At 48.0% G+C, this 16,576-nt stretch overlaps 1 protein-coding gene across 2 annotated transcripts; it reads left to right on the forward strand.

Annotated features, from left to right (window-relative positions):
* Positions 1-5,136: 5,136 nt before the first annotated feature.
* Positions 5,137-15,242, forward strand: Htr3a (5-hydroxytryptamine receptor 3A). Of its 2 annotated transcripts, none has more exons than XM_052189490.1 (9): positions 5,137-5,203; positions 7,325-7,491; positions 8,670-8,714; positions 9,683-9,792; positions 11,376-11,545; positions 13,350-13,510; positions 13,843-14,053; positions 14,140-14,361; positions 14,926-15,242. In XM_052189490.1, the coding sequence occupies exons 1-9, from the start codon at positions 5,137-5,139 to the stop codon at positions 15,240-15,242; spliced, it is 1,470 nt and encodes a 489-aa protein (XP_052045450.1). The 2 variants fall into 2 exon arrangements, with proteins under 2 accessions (XP_052045450.1, XP_052045452.1); XM_052189492.1 differs by having other exon boundaries at positions 14,944-15,242.
* Positions 15,243-16,576: the final 1,334 nt, after the last annotated feature.

Consider the following 16,576-nt stretch of genomic DNA (forward strand, 5'->3'; position numbering starts at 1 on the left):
GCTGGGATTACAGGTGTGTACTAACCATGGCCTCTGCCCTACCTCTTAATGGGTTCTGATGTCTGATGCGCATACATGGTGGGTACCCCAATATACAGCGTGGAAGAGTTATGGGAAGGGGCAGTCCACACTCCTCCTCCAGATGCCTCATATGCCTCCTCTTCCTTACCTCCTCCCATCTCTTTCTCTCCTCTTCCTCTTTGTCCTGCCTCAATCTCTGTCCTATTTTCCAGCCTTTTCTTGTTTCCCTTTCTTTCTTTCTTTCTTTCTTTCTTTCTTTCTTTCTTTCTTTCTTTCTTTCTTTCTTTCTTTCTTTCTTTCTTTCTTTCTTTCTTCTTCCTTCCTTCCTTCCTTCCTTCCTTCCTTTCCTTCCTTCCTTCCTTTCTTCCTTCCTTTCTTCCTTTCTTTCTTTCACTCTTTATTTTTAAATCCTCCTCTTCTTCTCTAGACCCCTCTCCACACCTCCCTACCAATATCTTCTGTTTCTTCTTTCCCTTTTTTCTCCCACTGTAGTGCGTGCCCTCTTGGGACAAGGTGTCTCTTGACGTTTCCTTATGATTTTCTGTCTTCAAATGAATGGCGTGGCTTCGATATGCACCAGATCCCAGCGTGGAGAATCTAAGCACAGTGATGAGGCTGTGGGAAAGCAGTCAGCTCCTTAATGATGAAATAGCCACAGCAGTGACCCAAGTGCATATGTCTTCTGAAGGCTCAACCCTGGCTTATTGCCATGTGATGGGATCCCAGTACTTAGAAGGTGGAGTCAGCCAGGTCAGAAATTCAAGGTCAGCCTCAGCTACACAAGATCTTCTGCAAAAAACAAAACAAAGCAAAACAAAACAAAACAAAACAAAACAAAAAACTATATTATTCTTAGTGCTAGGAATGAGGCTTTGTTGACGGAATGCTTGCCTGGTGTGAATGGAGCTCCATCCTGGGCTCCATCCTGGGCACTGTATGTAATAGGTATGGGGATGCACACCTGTAATCTGAGAAGTATTGGATGTTTGTCATTCTTAGCTATAGAGAGAGTTCCAGGCAAGCCTGGGCCAGATGAGACCCAATCTAAAATCTGAACTAAAAAGAAAAAACAAACTACAATTCAGAATATGTTTCCTCTTGCAACCCCTTCCATGCATGTAGTTTACTAAAAACGGAATTAAAAACAACACAAGTGTTTGATTGTTAAAGTTTACTGTTATAGATACAGGAGAATGTTGCCTTTAATATAAAAGAGACAGAAGAGTCCACTTAATGATAGATTGGAGCGGGGCTCTGCCAAGCTGAAATTTATATAGACTTTTACGCAGACAACTTTTGAGGCATGACGGCTGTATCTCCAAGTAGTAGATGCTTACCCATTTAACTTACAAAGGGAAAAGGAACCTCTCTTTCAAGAGAGCCAAATTTAGACAGAAAGTATTAAAAAATGTTTACAAAAGGGGGAAAGAGGGTTAAAAGGATGGTTCATTAGTCAAGAGCATGTATGGCTGCTGCAAAGGACCTGAGTTCAGTTCCCAGCATCCATTGTTGGGCAGTTCACAATCACCTGTAACTCCAGCTCCAGTGGATCCAGAGACCTCTGGCCTCTATGGGTACCTGCACTCACTGGTACATATCCCCACACAGACACAGACACAGACACAGACAGACACAGACAGACACAGACAGACATAGACACAAACGCACATACAGACACAGACAGACACAGACATAGACATAGACACAGGCAGACACAGACACATATAGACACAGACACAGACACATATAGACACAGACACAGACAGACAGACAGACACACAGACAGACACAGACAGACACAGACACAGACAGACACAGACAGACACAGACATAGACATAGACATAGACATAGACACAGACACAGACACATATAGACACAGATACAGACAGACACAGGCACAGACAGACACAGACACAGACAGACACAGACACAGACACAGACAGACACAGACAGACACAGACACAGAGATAGACACAGACACAGACACACACACAGACACAGACATAGACACAGACAGACACAGACACAAACACACATATAGACACAGACACAGACAGACACAGACACAAACAGACACAGACAGACACAGACACAGATACAGACACAGACAGACACAGACACAGACAGACACAGAGAGACACAGACAGACAGACAGACAGACACACACACAGACACAGACACAAATACACATACAGACACATACAGACACAGACACAGATACAGACACAGACAGACACAGACACACACACAGACACAGACATAGACACAGATATAGACACAAACACACAGACACATACAGACACAGACACAGATACAGATAGACACAGATACAGACATAGACACAGACAGACACAGACACAGACAGAGACACACATTTTAAAAGAAACAGAGAAACTAAAAACACATTTTAAAAGAAACAGAGAAAGCTATGAAATTATATATAAAGTATATTTCATTTACTATTTGTTTCTGCATGTATTCGGGAACCTAAGGAGGTCAGAAAGTTGTGAGCTGCTGTGTTGGTGCTAGGAATTGAATCCAGGTCATCTGGAAGAGCACTCAGTGCCCTCAACCACCAAGCTGTCCTTTTAACCTCCTATTTTTTTTTAACTATACACTTTATGGAAGGAACTCACAGAAGAACCTACTCCCTCTGGGACAGTAAGCCTGTGGAGGCTGGTAATTATGCTTTATAACTTTCTAAAATGGAATACTACATGTGCTTATTATGTCTAACAAAATTTATAAAAATGAATACACATGACCTGCAAAATATTTTTTTACAAGGTTGGAGAAATAGCTCAGAGGTCAAAAGCCTATATTGCTCTTGCAGAGGACCCATGTTCAGTTCCTAGCACCCATGACAGGCAGCCCACAATTGCCTGTATCTCTATCTCTAGGGGATTCAGAGTCCTTTTGTACACTCCAAGGGTGCCAGCACCCACACATGTGCATGCCCACTCACCTCTCCATGCTCACATATATATTAGTTTGTTTAAAATTATCTTTAATCTTTTTTTTTTACAGTCCAGTCATTATCTCCCTCCAGGTCTGCCCTCCCACAGTACCTCATCCTACTTTCCACCCCTCACCCCACCCCTCATCCCCCCACCCCACCCCCACCCTGTCCCCCTGTCTCCAAGAGGCTGTCTCCACCCCAACCCCGACCACACCATGCCTCCCCACTCCTTGGGGCTTCAAGTTTCTGGCCGGTTGGGTGCATCTTCTCCCACTGAGGCCAGACCAGGCAGTTCTCTGCTGCATATGTGTTGGGGGCCTTGTATCAGCCGGTGTATGCTGCCTGGTTGATGGCTCAGTGTCTGAGAGATCTCAAGGGTCCAGGTTAGTTGATATTGCTGGTCTTCCTATGGGGTCGCCTCTCCTCCTCAACTTCTTCCAGCCTTTCCCTAATTCAGCCACAGGGGTCCCTGTCTTCTGTCCATTGCTTGGATGCTGGTATCTGTCTCTGATTCTTTCAGCCGCCTGTTGGGCCTCTCTGAGGGCAGTCATACTAGGCTCCTCCTGTCTGTTGCCCTGAGTGCAGCAAAACTCCTGGGAGGCCTTCAGACTGTTGGGTCTTCCATACATTAATATTTTAACTCCATGTGTTAAAGGGGAGGAAGGGAGGGAGGGAAGAGGAAAGGAGAGAGAGAGAGAGAGAGAGAGAGAGAGAGAGAGATTCTATGTGCAGCCTGGGCTGGCCTCTGGCCTATCTCTCTCTCACCTCAACCTCCCAGGTGCTGAGGTTACAGGTGTAACCTCACACCACCTGCCTGCTTGCTTACTGAACATTTATTTATTTATTTATTTACTTACTTACTTACTCACTGTTTGTTTCCTGAGACAGAGTTCTCATAGAGCCCATAGTGCCTTGGAACCAGATGTGGAGTTCGGAGAGGCCTGAAACTTCTGGCCTTCCTGCCTCTTCCTCCCTGGAGTTACAGGTGAACATCACCATACCTGGTCTAAAGCACCTTTCCCCCCTGTGCTGCTAGAGCTCGAACTCAGGGCTTGGGGTACACTAGGCAAGCACCATACCACTCAACCATGCTCCCAGACTTACAATAAGAATGTGATCACAAAAGGCTGCATGTTTAATGATGTTTGTTAAAGCTCAGAAAATCAGGAAGAGATATGTAAAATGTATTTCTTTGTTTTTTTAATTTTATTTTATTATTTTCTGTGTATGAGTGTTTCACCTGCATGTATGTCTGCATACTACATGCATGGGGAGTTGGAGAGCCTCTGTGTGGGTGCTAGGAATCGAACTCGAGTCCTTTGCAAGAACAACACATGCTTTTAACCACTGGGCTAACTCTCCAGTGAGTTCTTGGTGGCACCAGCCTTAAGTCGATCTAGTACTTGAGCGGTGGAGTCAGGAGGAGCAGAAGTTCAAAGCTGTTCTCAGTTTCTTAGTGGGTTCAAGCACAGCTTGGGCTGCATGAGACCCTGGCTGAAAGAACAAAGCAAAACAAATCAAATCAAAACAAACAAAAAAGGAACTTTAATCGAACGAGGATGAAGAAGCAGAGCTTTAGTGTGACCCCTGCTCTCCTCTCTCTGCAGAAAATGTCCAGTCACCTGCTTCATTAGGGACATTACATCACCTTGGGAAGCCAAAGTATGCTTCTTTTTATCCCTGTTTAAGCCACCCCTGGCCCTCCCCGTACTATACCTGTGAAGGGACAGTACTGACAGTGACAGCCCAGTGTACAGCCCCATAGCTGTCAGGCTGCATCTTTGCTTCACAGATCCTGTAGGCTCTTCCCTTTCCTCAAAACATTTTTTTTGGGGGGGGGGCAAGATGTGGCCAAGCCACCTACTTGGCTGGGTGGGCTGGACTCCCTCTCCTGACATCTGCCAGGCAACTCCCCTCCCTGTCCTCCCTCCCTGAAACCTGATCCAGCTGAAAAGCGGCTTGCTGGAAAACTTGGCTGCTCCCCAACTCTGGTGGCCGGGAGTGCCAGGCTGCAGCCTCACAAGGTGCAGGCGGCAGCAGTTGGGAGAGCAGGCTGCCTGGGACATGAGGTTGGCAGCGGATGGGCAGGCTGGCAGTCTGGGGGACTCATCCTGAGTGGCTGCCCCGAGGCCCTCCCACATCTGGGAAGCCTGCCATGCTGCCCTGCATCCAGCAGGTGCTGTTGGCCTTGTTCCTTTCCCTGCCGACAGCCCAGGGAGAAGGTAAGGAGTTTGGTGGGGAGGGGAATAGCAAGCTGGGATGTGGGGGAAGGCCTCAAGTCTCAAAGGGCTGAAGGCAGGAGAGGCCGGAGCCACAGGAAGGCCATAGGAAGGTGAGCTACCTCACTGCTGATGAGTAAGAAAGGATTCTAAGGTGTGGGGTCAAATCAGGTGTTTTGAGGAGTTGAGCCCAAGTTGAGCCTGCTCCTGAGGAGGGAGTCCAGCCTATGAGAAATACACAGCTAGGTGCCGGGAGACGGTTCCCTTTCTCTTCACCTGGCCTTTCTTTCAGTTTATCAGATGGGAGCAGCTATGGACCTGTGAGCTCATTCAGTCCACTTTTTCTTCTTATAACCATGGTCCAGAGACGGAGAGTAATTCCCTCAGGGTCACACAGCTTGTCAGCAGCAGAGTGGGGACCAGGATCACTTTAGTAATTTCTTACTTTTTCTGGTTTTGTTGCCTGGGTTCTGTGGACTTTCTCCTCCCCCAGGTTCCTCCCTAAGGCTCACCTCCAGTTGTGTCAAACTTCCCTACCCTTCTACTCAATCTTCTTCTCATGCCTCACAAGCAGGGTGTTCGGTCACACAGGATCTGGTTCGTTCTATCGCAGACTACATTCAGCCCCACAGGAAGGTTCCTTCTACACAGCCGGGTTGCAGCATCATGCGGGATGATGAGAGGGGTGCCACCAAGGGGAGCGACTGATGGGAAGGCTAGGACTAGGATGTTCTTTTTGTGCAAGCTGTTGTTGGGAGAAGCAGGGTAGATAGGCGAGGGGCAAGATGCATGTGGTAAGTGCTTTGGGCTTTCTTGCCTGGTTTGCTCTGTCCTCCTAGACATCACCTTGTTCTGGCTGCATTTAGCCAGGCACTCCCCAAACCTCCAAGCCCATCAGACTCCCCCTACAAGCCTCTCAGTTAGTAGTGAGGAATCTGGTTTGAGTCTCAGGCTCTTGGCTAGTGGTGCATGCTATTTACCCTCCTGAGCCTTGGGGATTCTTGTCTGTATAATAGTCTGTCTTGCTAGCTACTCGGGCAGGCTACTCTGAGATTGAAGCAGAAGACTTGTGCAGATATTATTCCATTATTCTAAAGAAGACTCTCAAGAAAGTCTCTCAAGGATGGGGATATAGCTCTGTTGGTCGAGGCCTGACTAGTATGCATGCACAAAAGCCCTGACCCCCAATCTCCAGCACCGCATAGACCAGGAGTGGAGGTGTAATATGAACCTGTAATGCCAGCATTTGGAAGGTGGAGGTAGGAGGATCAGAAGTTCAAGGTCTCCCTTGGTTGCGTGGCAAGTTTTAGGCTGTGTGAGATTGATCCTATCTGAAGAGCAAAACAAAATACAACAAACTGAAAGACAGCCTCTTGTTTCCCATTTCTGTTTGCTCCCCTCTGTCCTTCCAGGCAGAAGAGAAGGTTGTGGGGCAGGTAGATGACACACCAGAGAGGAGCCTGCAAGGATGCCTTGGCATCTGGTGACATACATGAGGGCAGATTAGGAGGACCCGGTATTATTTAACAGTAACCAGCCTTCTTGGCTCCCAGTTTGCAAAGGACCAGTCTGTTCTGCCCCCTCACCTTCTTGCCCTCTGGGCTGTGCCCTCCCCACCTGCTGTATGATGATTTTTATTTTATTTAATGAAGTATGGACTGCTTCATGAGTTTTCATGTCATCCTTGTGCAGGGGCTGCCCTAACCTCTATATCATCTTGGTTTTAGTTTGTGTGGTACCCATGTGAGTTAGAGCCACTGTTTCCCAAAGGGAAACTAAGAAATACTTAAAATCTCCAGAAATGCACCAGGACCTGGAGCTGGGGTCTTTTTTTCTTTTTAAAATTACATTTTGTTTTGAATTATTGTTGTCGTTGTTGTTGTGTGTCTGTGGTCACACATGTGCTTTGGCTTATACGTAGAGGTCAGAGGACAAATTGCAGAAGTCTTCTTCTTCCACCGTGTAGCTCCCAGAGACTGAACTTAGACAATGAGGCTTGGTGGTAGTGGCCTTCGCTCCCTGAGCCACTTCTCCTGCCCAGAGGATGAAGTTCTTGAACAGATTCTAAACTGGAACAAGAGAAGCAAGGCTCTGGCATCTGTGTTAAACTGCTCTCCTTCCCAGGCAGTCAGAGGAGGGCCACCCAGGCCCGCGGCACCACCCAGCCTGCTCTGCTAAGGCTGTCAGATCACCTCCTGGCTAACTACAAGAAGGGGGTGCGGCCTGTGTGGGACTGGAGGAAGCCTACTACTGTCTCCATTGATGTCATCATGTATGCCATACTCAACGTGGTGAGTTGCCCTCCATCTGTGTGGGGGAATCAGAGGAGCTATGTAAAGACAAATTGCCTACTGGGCAGTACAATGGGCACCAAGAACCCTAGTACCTATGGTCTGGCACCACGGCTGGGGACAGACAGACGCTGTATCTGCACAGCTGCCCAAACCACAACCCGAGGTCACCCGTGTGCACCCCCTCCTAGACTCGGTCACCTCCTGTATGTGGCTATCCATGTAGTACATGATGGGAACTGTCTCCACCATATCATCTCTAGACCCCTAGGGCCTCACACAGGTCCCTGAGTGGCAGGTGTCACTAAATGGCAACAGTAGATAAAATGCCAACTAATAGATCAATTAACTAATCGATAACTAGAGTAGGATGGGGTGCACTGTTCAGCAGATGATGTGAAGCACAGTATGGTGATGGACAAAAGGCAACTGCAGAGATGTTGGCTCTCTCCCTTGCCATGGGGAAGTGGGACCTGGCTTTCCAGGCTGCTGGGTCCTATGCTCCCCGCCCCCCCCCCACACACACACAGGAGGGAATCACAGTGCATAGGACATCTCTGCAGCAAATAGCTAAGGGCAGGTGGCTGTGCTGCTGCAGAAAGGCAGACTTGGAATCAGACGGAGAAAAGAGAATCATCACTTTTTCTGTTCTGCAGTTTTGAGTCTCTTAATTTTGTAGCATGGCAGTCCATATATGCATTGTATATGTATGTGCGTATATGTGTGTGTAGGTGTATTATATATAGATAATAGAAGGTAAGGTATCTATATTCATACTACTAAATATAAATGAGCATGATAAACTATAACAACAGGAAATATACACAATTTGCACATGTCTAGGGGTTTGCTTTGTTGTGTTTTCTTGAGACAGTTTTACCATATTCCCAGGCTGGCGTGAAGCTCACACAATCTGGCTTAGCCCCACTGAGCACTGGATTATAGGCTGGTACCACTTCCACCTCACCATGTATCTTGAAAGCTGAAAAGAAATGATTGCATTTCTTTCTAGTTGTATCCATTTAACAGACCAGCTTCTCCCGGCTGGCTAACAGCTTGAGTTCATCTCCTTCCTGGGTCCTGCCTTTCCAGCAGTATTTATGAGATGCTCAGTATTAGCTTCTGTTTGGGCATTATGTGTGTGTGGGACCACATGTCAGCCCCTTTTACTTTCACAGGATGAGAAGAACCAGGTTCTGACCACCTACATATGGTACCGGCAGGTGAGCAGACCAGCCCCCTACTTCCTGGGACACCCCCTCTCAGGGAGTCAGGAATCTCAATGGCCACGGTGAAGGAAGGTAGCGAGCAGTTTCAGAGGCACAGCAGACAGATACAAGATCTAGGAGTCTGAAATGTCCTATCTCAGGGCCAGGGGAGGATGGGTGGGGGACATCCTCCCAGCCCCATACCTGGTTTATCAAACGGTTTAGAGCATCTCAGACAAGTGCTGACTGGCTAACCCTGGAGGAAGGACAGTTCCTGGCCTATGAACTCACCCCATAGTGACTTCACTTTCATGTGAACAGTTCCAACATCTAGAATGTCCTTTGTTCTATGTGAAGTTGGATAACAACCAAACTGAGTGACCAAAACAGGAAAAAACTATCCACTTAACCCTCAGGACTCTTCCCTGATACCACTTGTCTAGTTAAGACGGGTGTAGGTCACACTAATATGCAGATGTTTCAGGACTTGGCTAAGCTCTGGGAAGGGAAGTAAACCAGAAAGGCCTCACCCCAGAGGCTGTGTAGACACATCAGGCATACACAGGTCTCAAACCCCTTCCTACGGCTACTGTAGTGTTCTATCGCCACCATACACTTATGGGACAGAGAGTGTAGGATAGGAACACTGGTCCCCATCAGACAGCTCCATCTCCGTCTCACTGAAGGACCCCTTAATTCAGAACACATCCTGTCTCATGGGTAATGAGCCAAATGAACAGGCAGTGTGCTTCCCTAGAAGAGGCTACAGCAGCCTGTGTTTTATAGCTGCAGATGATTGAGAGCTGTAGAGATAGAGTCTCGTATTGACCAGGAAGAGGTATGTTCCAGCACCCAGATTTCCCCCTAGAAGATGCCCACCTGCTGCCTGAGCAGAAAGGATAGAGACCTGTCTCATTTGCAGGTGACCCTCACCAAAGATGGAGGGGGGGGGCTGCCTTTGATGGGTTCTGCTTCTCCCACAGTTCTGGATTGATGAGTTTCTGCAGTGGACTCCTGAGGACTTCGACAATGTCACCAAATTGTCCGTCCCCACAGACAGCATCTGGGTCCCTGACATCCTCATCAATGAGTTGTGAGTCCTTCCATCCGATCATAGAGGGCTGGGAGGCTATGGCTAGAGAAGCCAGGAGCAGTGACAATTTCCTCTCTTGATCAAGTTAGCATTTGTTCAAGCTCTCCTTTACACAGTTTTTCTTTTTCTTGATTACCCCCTCCCTTTCTTTCTGTACTAGATGCTACAACCTTACGCTTCTTCGTCTCAGGGTCTCTATCATAGGAACAGAAGCCAGAGAGTGATATCACATTGAGTTCTAATAACTTAATGGAGACAGCTGCATTCGTGAGAGGGGATGGTTATTTATTTTTTTTTTTAAAGAGCAAAACTCTGATGATAGCCAATGCTTCTGGTCACGGAAGAGATCGGAGCCAAGGAACATGTTCAAACCTCCCAAGCCACACGTGTGCCTAACAGGCCACAGTTGGCACCTCTAGGATGAAGTGGGTCCCATTAGCTTTTGTTCTCAGCAGTTCAACATGCTCCCATTGCCTTCAGCCAGCTGACTTTCTCTCCATTCTGCAAGTTCATCCAGGGTCCACCAACTGGACATCTGAGTTCAAAGGCAAAGAAAATACATGGTGGAAATACAGATAGGATGGGGAAAGTAGGAGGGGGCTGTGATTCAGTTGGGAGAGTATTTGCTTAGCACGCTCAATGTCTGGGTTCCATGTCTAAACCCAATGTGGTGGCGCACGCTCATCATCTTAGCACTTGGGACATGGAGGCAAGATTGTTAGAAGTTCAAGGCCATTCTTGACTATATACAAAGTTCAAGACCAGCCTGGACTACATGAAACCCTTTCTCAAAATACTATTACTACTACTACTGCTAATGATGATGATGATGATGATGATGATGATGATGATGATAGAGGTACCAACTGCACCATCCAACTCCATGACATTTCCCTAAAGAAGGCCATTGAATTTGACCCGCCCTTGAATGCCCCACATAGCACAGGTGGCAAAAGTTCTAGAAATTTCTTTCTACCCTTTTCTTAGCTTCTTATCTTTCAATCTACCCCAAGCCTACCTCATGACTTAGGGTCAGGCTCAGTAAAGACAATGGGCTGAATTCTTGTGGGATTTGCCTAGGCTGCTCTACTCCTTAGGAACTCTATGCTCTTCCCTCCAGAGATGACTGCTCGTATTTTGGGGGCTTCTAGAAATGGGAAGCAAAGCAAAAATCACAGTCAGAATGGAACATATGATTCTTCTCTCCTATCAAAGCACTGGTTAATCTGGGAACCAGCTCGCCTCTGGTGTGGGGCTAGTGTGTCAGCCTGGAGACAGGCGGGCCAGCACCCTTCAGACAGTGGCTGTATAATCCGTGGAGTCCTTCTCTGCCTTTGAGAGCTAGGTTGCTAAGGGAGTTGAAAAAAGAAACATCCTTCATTGTTTAGAGCACAGCCTCGATAAAAGTGGGTCAGAAAGGCTAAGACTGATGATACTGGAAAATTAAGACCAGACAAAATGTCTGGATTATCATGTTCTCCAGATCCTCCCTGAGTTTCTTTCCTTATCGGGCTACTCAAAAGATCTTCCATGGTGAGGGTCTGCCTCTTCAGCCCACAAATTGTTCCCTCTTCCCTGACCAGTGTGGACGTGGGGAAGTCTCCGAGCATTCCGTATGTGTATGTGCACCATCAAGGTGAAGTCCAGAACTACAAGCCCCTACAGGTGGTGACCTCCTGTAGCCTGGACATCTATAACTTCCCCTTTGATGTGCAGAACTGCTCTCTGACCTTCACCAGCTGGCTGCATACCAGTGAGTATGTGGGCTTGTGGGTGGGGCAGAGGTTGGGGCCAGGATGCATCCTCTTTTAATCAAGGCACCACAATTTCCCCCCTTATTCCCCCCTGCCCCCTAACCCATCTCTTTCATTTGTCTGGTTCCTTTGTGGATCTAACCTAAGACCTTGCACATTCTAGGCAAACACTCCATCACTGAGCAATCTATCCTGCCACTTCTCTATTTAATGTCAATGAGCCTCTGTTTCCTCTTCCTCCAGATGGACAGCATATTGCTGTTCTCACTGCTTCTTGTTTCAAGGATTACTGAGGCGGTGTGAATCAGCTCTAAGGCACTCAGCAAGGGACACTTCTTACCTATTATCTCAAAGATCTGACAGGAAGAGTGTCCCGGACCCACCCACTCCTCTTCAGCCCGGGGTCAAGCCATGCCCCCTGCCCAGGTGTCCTCATTCCCTTCCTACCCCTCCCCATGCGCCACCCCCACTGTGGTTTCGAGCTCCCCCACAGCAGCCTGTGAGCTCTTATTAAAATGCAAATCTGATCATGTCATTTAAAGCCCTCAGTGGCTTTCCCAGCAGTCCTGGGACCCAATCCAAATCCCTGACCTGGTCCTGCCCACAGTGTTCCACAGCAGCTACATCTGGTGTGTGCCAGCCCAGCTGCCTTCCCCTGGACGCCTAGAGGTCCGGCCTGTTCTTTTTCTCACAGGCTGTTCCCTCTCCTAGGCTGCCCACTTCTCCTCCTTCTCCTGCTCCCAGCACCCCAGCCACAGCCTGGTTAACTCCTCCAGTCACCTAATTATGCTGCAGGGCTCATCAGCTCCTGGAAGGACTTTCCATGGCTCCCTAGACTAGCTCTAGGTCTCTCATGCACCCTGTGTGTTCCTGATTTCCATGGAAATTGGAAAAAGACATTGGATCCTCCGGAACTGGAGTTGCACGTAGTTGTGAGCTTGTATGTAGGTGTGTAGAACCAAACCCAGGTCCTCTGGAAGAGCAACAAGTGCTCTTAACTGTTGAACTATTTCTCTACTGGACACCCCAACACTTTACTTTTTGACTTTGAACTCAGTATATGAGTTCAGACTCTCCTCTTAGACTGTCCTCCTGGAAATCCTCCTGGCTCTGTCTTCCACATACTGAGATTATAGGCATATGCCAATAAAGCCTGGCAGGATATTTAGATCTTTTCCAGTATTTTGGTTCTGTGAACATTGTTGTGTTTCCTGGTAGATAGATAGATAGATAGATAGATAGATAGATAGATAGATGATAGATAGATAGATAATAGAAAGAAAGAAAGGAAAGGAAAGGAAAAAGAGAAAAAGAAAGGAAGGAAGGAAAGACAGAAAGAGAATGAGAGGGAGAGAGAGAGAAAGGAAGAAAGAAAGAAAGAGAGAAAGAAAAAGGATTTCTTTTATTTTCTTAATTCAAAGATAGGCCATTAATTCTATGAAGGCAGAGGTAAAAATCATTGTGTTTTATTCATTTTCTAGATGCAAAACTCTAACAAAGAAACATAGAAGACTGTTTGGAAGGTATGGGTAAGCAAGTGAGAGAGAGACAGAGAGACAGCTTTCTAATGGTGCTTCCTTGGCTCTTTGCACTGTGTTCTCACTATATAGGCTTGCAAGATAGACAAAATGTGTTCTGTGAGGCCGAGGAAACTGGGCTGAGAGTTAAGTGCAGAGGTCTGCGGTCTGGAGATCTGCAGACAGGGCTTCTTGGGTATTGCCCAGCCTATACCCCACCTTCTATAAACGAAACTTCTATAATTGAGATTCCAAAGCTTTTTTGGTCTTTTGTCTTCTTGCTCAGTCCAGGACATCAACATTTCCCTGTGGCGATCACCAGAAGAAGTGAGGTCGGACAAGAGCATCTTCATGAATCAGGGCGAGTGGGAGCTGCTGGGGGTGTTCACCCAGTTCCAGGAGTTCAGTATAGAAACCAGCAACAGCTATGCAGAAATGAAGTTCTACGTGAGTGGGCGTGGCTGCGGAGGGGGCGGGGACAAGAACGCTTGGGGTAGCAGGACGAAGCAATCTGGGAAGGACATGGCAGCCCCTTTGCCAACTCCAGGACCATACACATTCCATACAACTTCAGCAAGGGAGATGGGAACTCAACTGAAGCGTCCCCTGTTTACCCTAACTGCCACGATCCTGGTGCCAGAGGCAGAATATAGGTCTGTCACTCTCCTCCCCCAAGCAATACAGGCTGGAAGTTCTACAAAAGAAGGGGCTGGGTATGGGGCGGTGGTCCCTGTGTTCCTGTCTGCCCAATATCCCCCAAGCTTCTATCCTGGTTCCAGGTGGTCATCCGCCGGCGGCCATTATTCTACGCAGTCAGCCTCTTGCTGCCCAGTATCTTCCTCATGGTCGTGGACATTGTGGGCTTTTGTCTGCCCCCGGACAGCGGTGAGAGAGTCTCTTTCAAGATCACGCTCCTTCTGGGATACTCAGTCTTTCTCATCATCGTGTCAGACACGCTGCCGGCAACAGCCATCGGCACCCCCCTCATTGGTAAGGCCTCCCTGAAGGAAGAGTTCACTGTGGCAGGGACCTAGCTGCTCTCTCCCATGCTTCCTATGTCTCTTTCTCCGGCTCAGGTGTCTACTTTGTAGTGTGCATGGCTCTGCTGGTGATAAGCCTCGCCGAGACCATCTTCATCGTGCGGCTGGTGCACAAGCAGGACCTACAGCGGCCAGTACCTGACTGGTTGAGGCATCTGGTCCTAGACAGACTAGGCCAGCTGCTCTGCCTAGGGGAGCAGCCCGTGGCCCACAGGGCCCCAGCCACCTTCCAAGCCAACAAGACTGATGACTGTTCAGGTGAGAGAGGATATGGGACAGAGCCACACATAGAGTCTGGAGTGGGGATACTGGATAGGATGTGGGAACTGGGTACAAGGTGGAAACAGGAGGATGCTTCAGCCAGAGATGTCAGTCAGACTGGAACCTTGCCCCCTTTCTACTTTCTTTTTTTTTTTAAGACAGAGTCTTATTATGTAACCCTGGAACTGACCTGGAACTCAATTTGTAGCCCAGGCTGGCTTTTACAGATATGGGTCTAGCCAGGCTCTTTTTTTTTTTTCCAAACCCCTCATCAGCTTAAGGGTGGGATATGGGTGGAGAAGGGCTCAGAGGAGCCAGATGTAGTGACAGATACCTTTGATTTGGAAGGCACAGGCAGGTATGTCTCCATGAATTCATTGCCATCCTGGTCTACAGAGTAAGTTTCAGACCAGCCAGCAGTACGTAGTAAGATCCTATATCAAAAGAGAACGAAAGGAAGGTAGCGCGCACTGAGGCAGACACCAAAGTCAACTTCTGATCTCTATAACACCCCCACCTCCACAGCGCCAGGGCACCCCAGCACTCTCCCTTCATACCCAGGCTCTGCTCTTCTTCTAGCCATGGGAAACCACTGCAGCCATGTTGGAGGACCTCAGGACTTAGAGAAGACTCCAAGGGGCAGAAGTAGCCCTCTTCCACCACCAAGGGAGGCCTCTCTAGCTGTGCGTGGTCTCTTGCAAGAGCTGTCCTCCATCCGCCACTTCCTGGAGAAGCGGGACGAGATGAGGGAGGTGGCGAAGGACTGGCTGCGAGTGGGGTATGTGCTGGACAGGCTGCTGTTCCGCATCTACCTGCTGGCTGTGCTGGCCTATAGCATCACCCTGATCTCGCTCTGGTCCATTTGGCATTACTCTTGAGTGGGCACAGCCTGGCAGGAAGGGGCTATGGGACTGGTTAGGATAAGGAGTTCCCCCTTAGGTCCTGCATCCTGCTTCCAACACCAATTCATCTGAGCAACTGCAGTCCTTGTGTCCCCTAAACTTAGTGCTGAAGACCCAGTCTGCCTCCCCGACTTCCCTATCATGGCTTTAAAGCATGATACCCTAGATGAAGAGAAGCCAAGTACAGTACCTTCTAACTTTACTTATCAGGGTCTCAAGCCCTGGTTTCCTTTCCAGTACTTCTGTGATTACGGCCTCTGGAACTGCTCATTTCCACAATTTTTTTTTAATCAAAGAGAAACAAATCCTCTTGCATAGGTGCCTGAGACTTCTGCATTTATTTTATCCAGCTCCAAATGGCTCCTTCTTCTGCTCACTGTGGGTACTTCCCTCGTACTCAGCTCCATCAGCCAATAGAGGGCAGGCGATAATAAAGTGCTATATCTTATTCTCTGTCTGTGACCATTTGTATTCAATTTTGGGAAAAGGCTGGAGGATGGGGTTACCTGTAGTTTCTGTTAACCGATGCTTCCTGGACCAGGGAACTAGAAGACGGCATGATCTCCATCATGACAAAAGAGGAGGTGGATTGCAGTTTGAAGGTCAAGACTGTGTATGTATCAGATGAGAGGAGAGAGGAAGGCTTTCTGGGACCCACTGGGTAAATGCTGAAAGGATCCATGTGGGCTAACTACTCTGGACTTTCGGTCTGTAGAGGAAGCAGGGAGCAAGCTTTCCTCGAAAGGGAGGCACACTTCAGCACCATGGCCAGCACCCACGTTTAGGAGACACTGAGAATGCAAGGCTTTGATTGACTTCTTTGGGAATATTTACTAACCAGCGCTCCTGACCAAAACGTAGGACTTGGAAGAAGGCAGAGCTGCGTTAATGCCCTTGCATATAACCTATCCTGACCACAGGTCCTAGATGTCAGGCCTTAAGACATGCTAAGGAAGGCCCCTAACTCTACTCCACCTACCTAACAGGCATCCAGGGAAAGGAATAATCCCTCTTAGTCTCAAGCGTGTATAGAGGAGGTTTCCTCTGACACTTTATCTTGTTCATATCTTATTCCTCTCCCTCTCACTCAAAGTAAAACATGTCTTCATAGGGGAGGACTAGACAACAAACCAGGCTAAAGGGACAGGACACAACAGAAACGTCTCAGAAGAGACCAAACAATTCCATTACCTCCTAAACTATTGCAGGGCAGCCAACAACAGGACAGTCAATTCAAACTCTCGGAATGATACATTCTCACTCCCTCAAACTTTGCAGTTTCAGTTCATCAAACCATACAGGAGGCTGGG

Source organism: Apodemus sylvaticus, chromosome 7 (assembly GCF_947179515.1).
Source record: "Apodemus sylvaticus chromosome 7, mApoSyl1.1, whole genome shotgun sequence".
In the NCBI taxonomy this organism is placed as follows: Eukaryota; Metazoa; Chordata; class Mammalia; order Rodentia; family Muridae; genus Apodemus; species Apodemus sylvaticus.

Coding starts and splice junctions, on each gene's coding strand:
- Htr3a (XM_052189490.1), top strand. CDS start 5,137: ATGCTGCCCTGCATCCAGCAGGTGCTGTTGGCCTTGTTCCTTTCCCTG. Junction 5,204..7,324: donor GCCGACAGCCCAGGGAGAAG/GTAAGGAGTTTG, acceptor TCTCCTTCCCAG/GCAGTCAGAGGAGGGCCACC. Junction 11,546..13,349: donor CACCAGCTGGCTGCATACCA/GTGAGTATGTGG, acceptor CTTCTTGCTCAG/TCCAGGACATCAACATTTCC.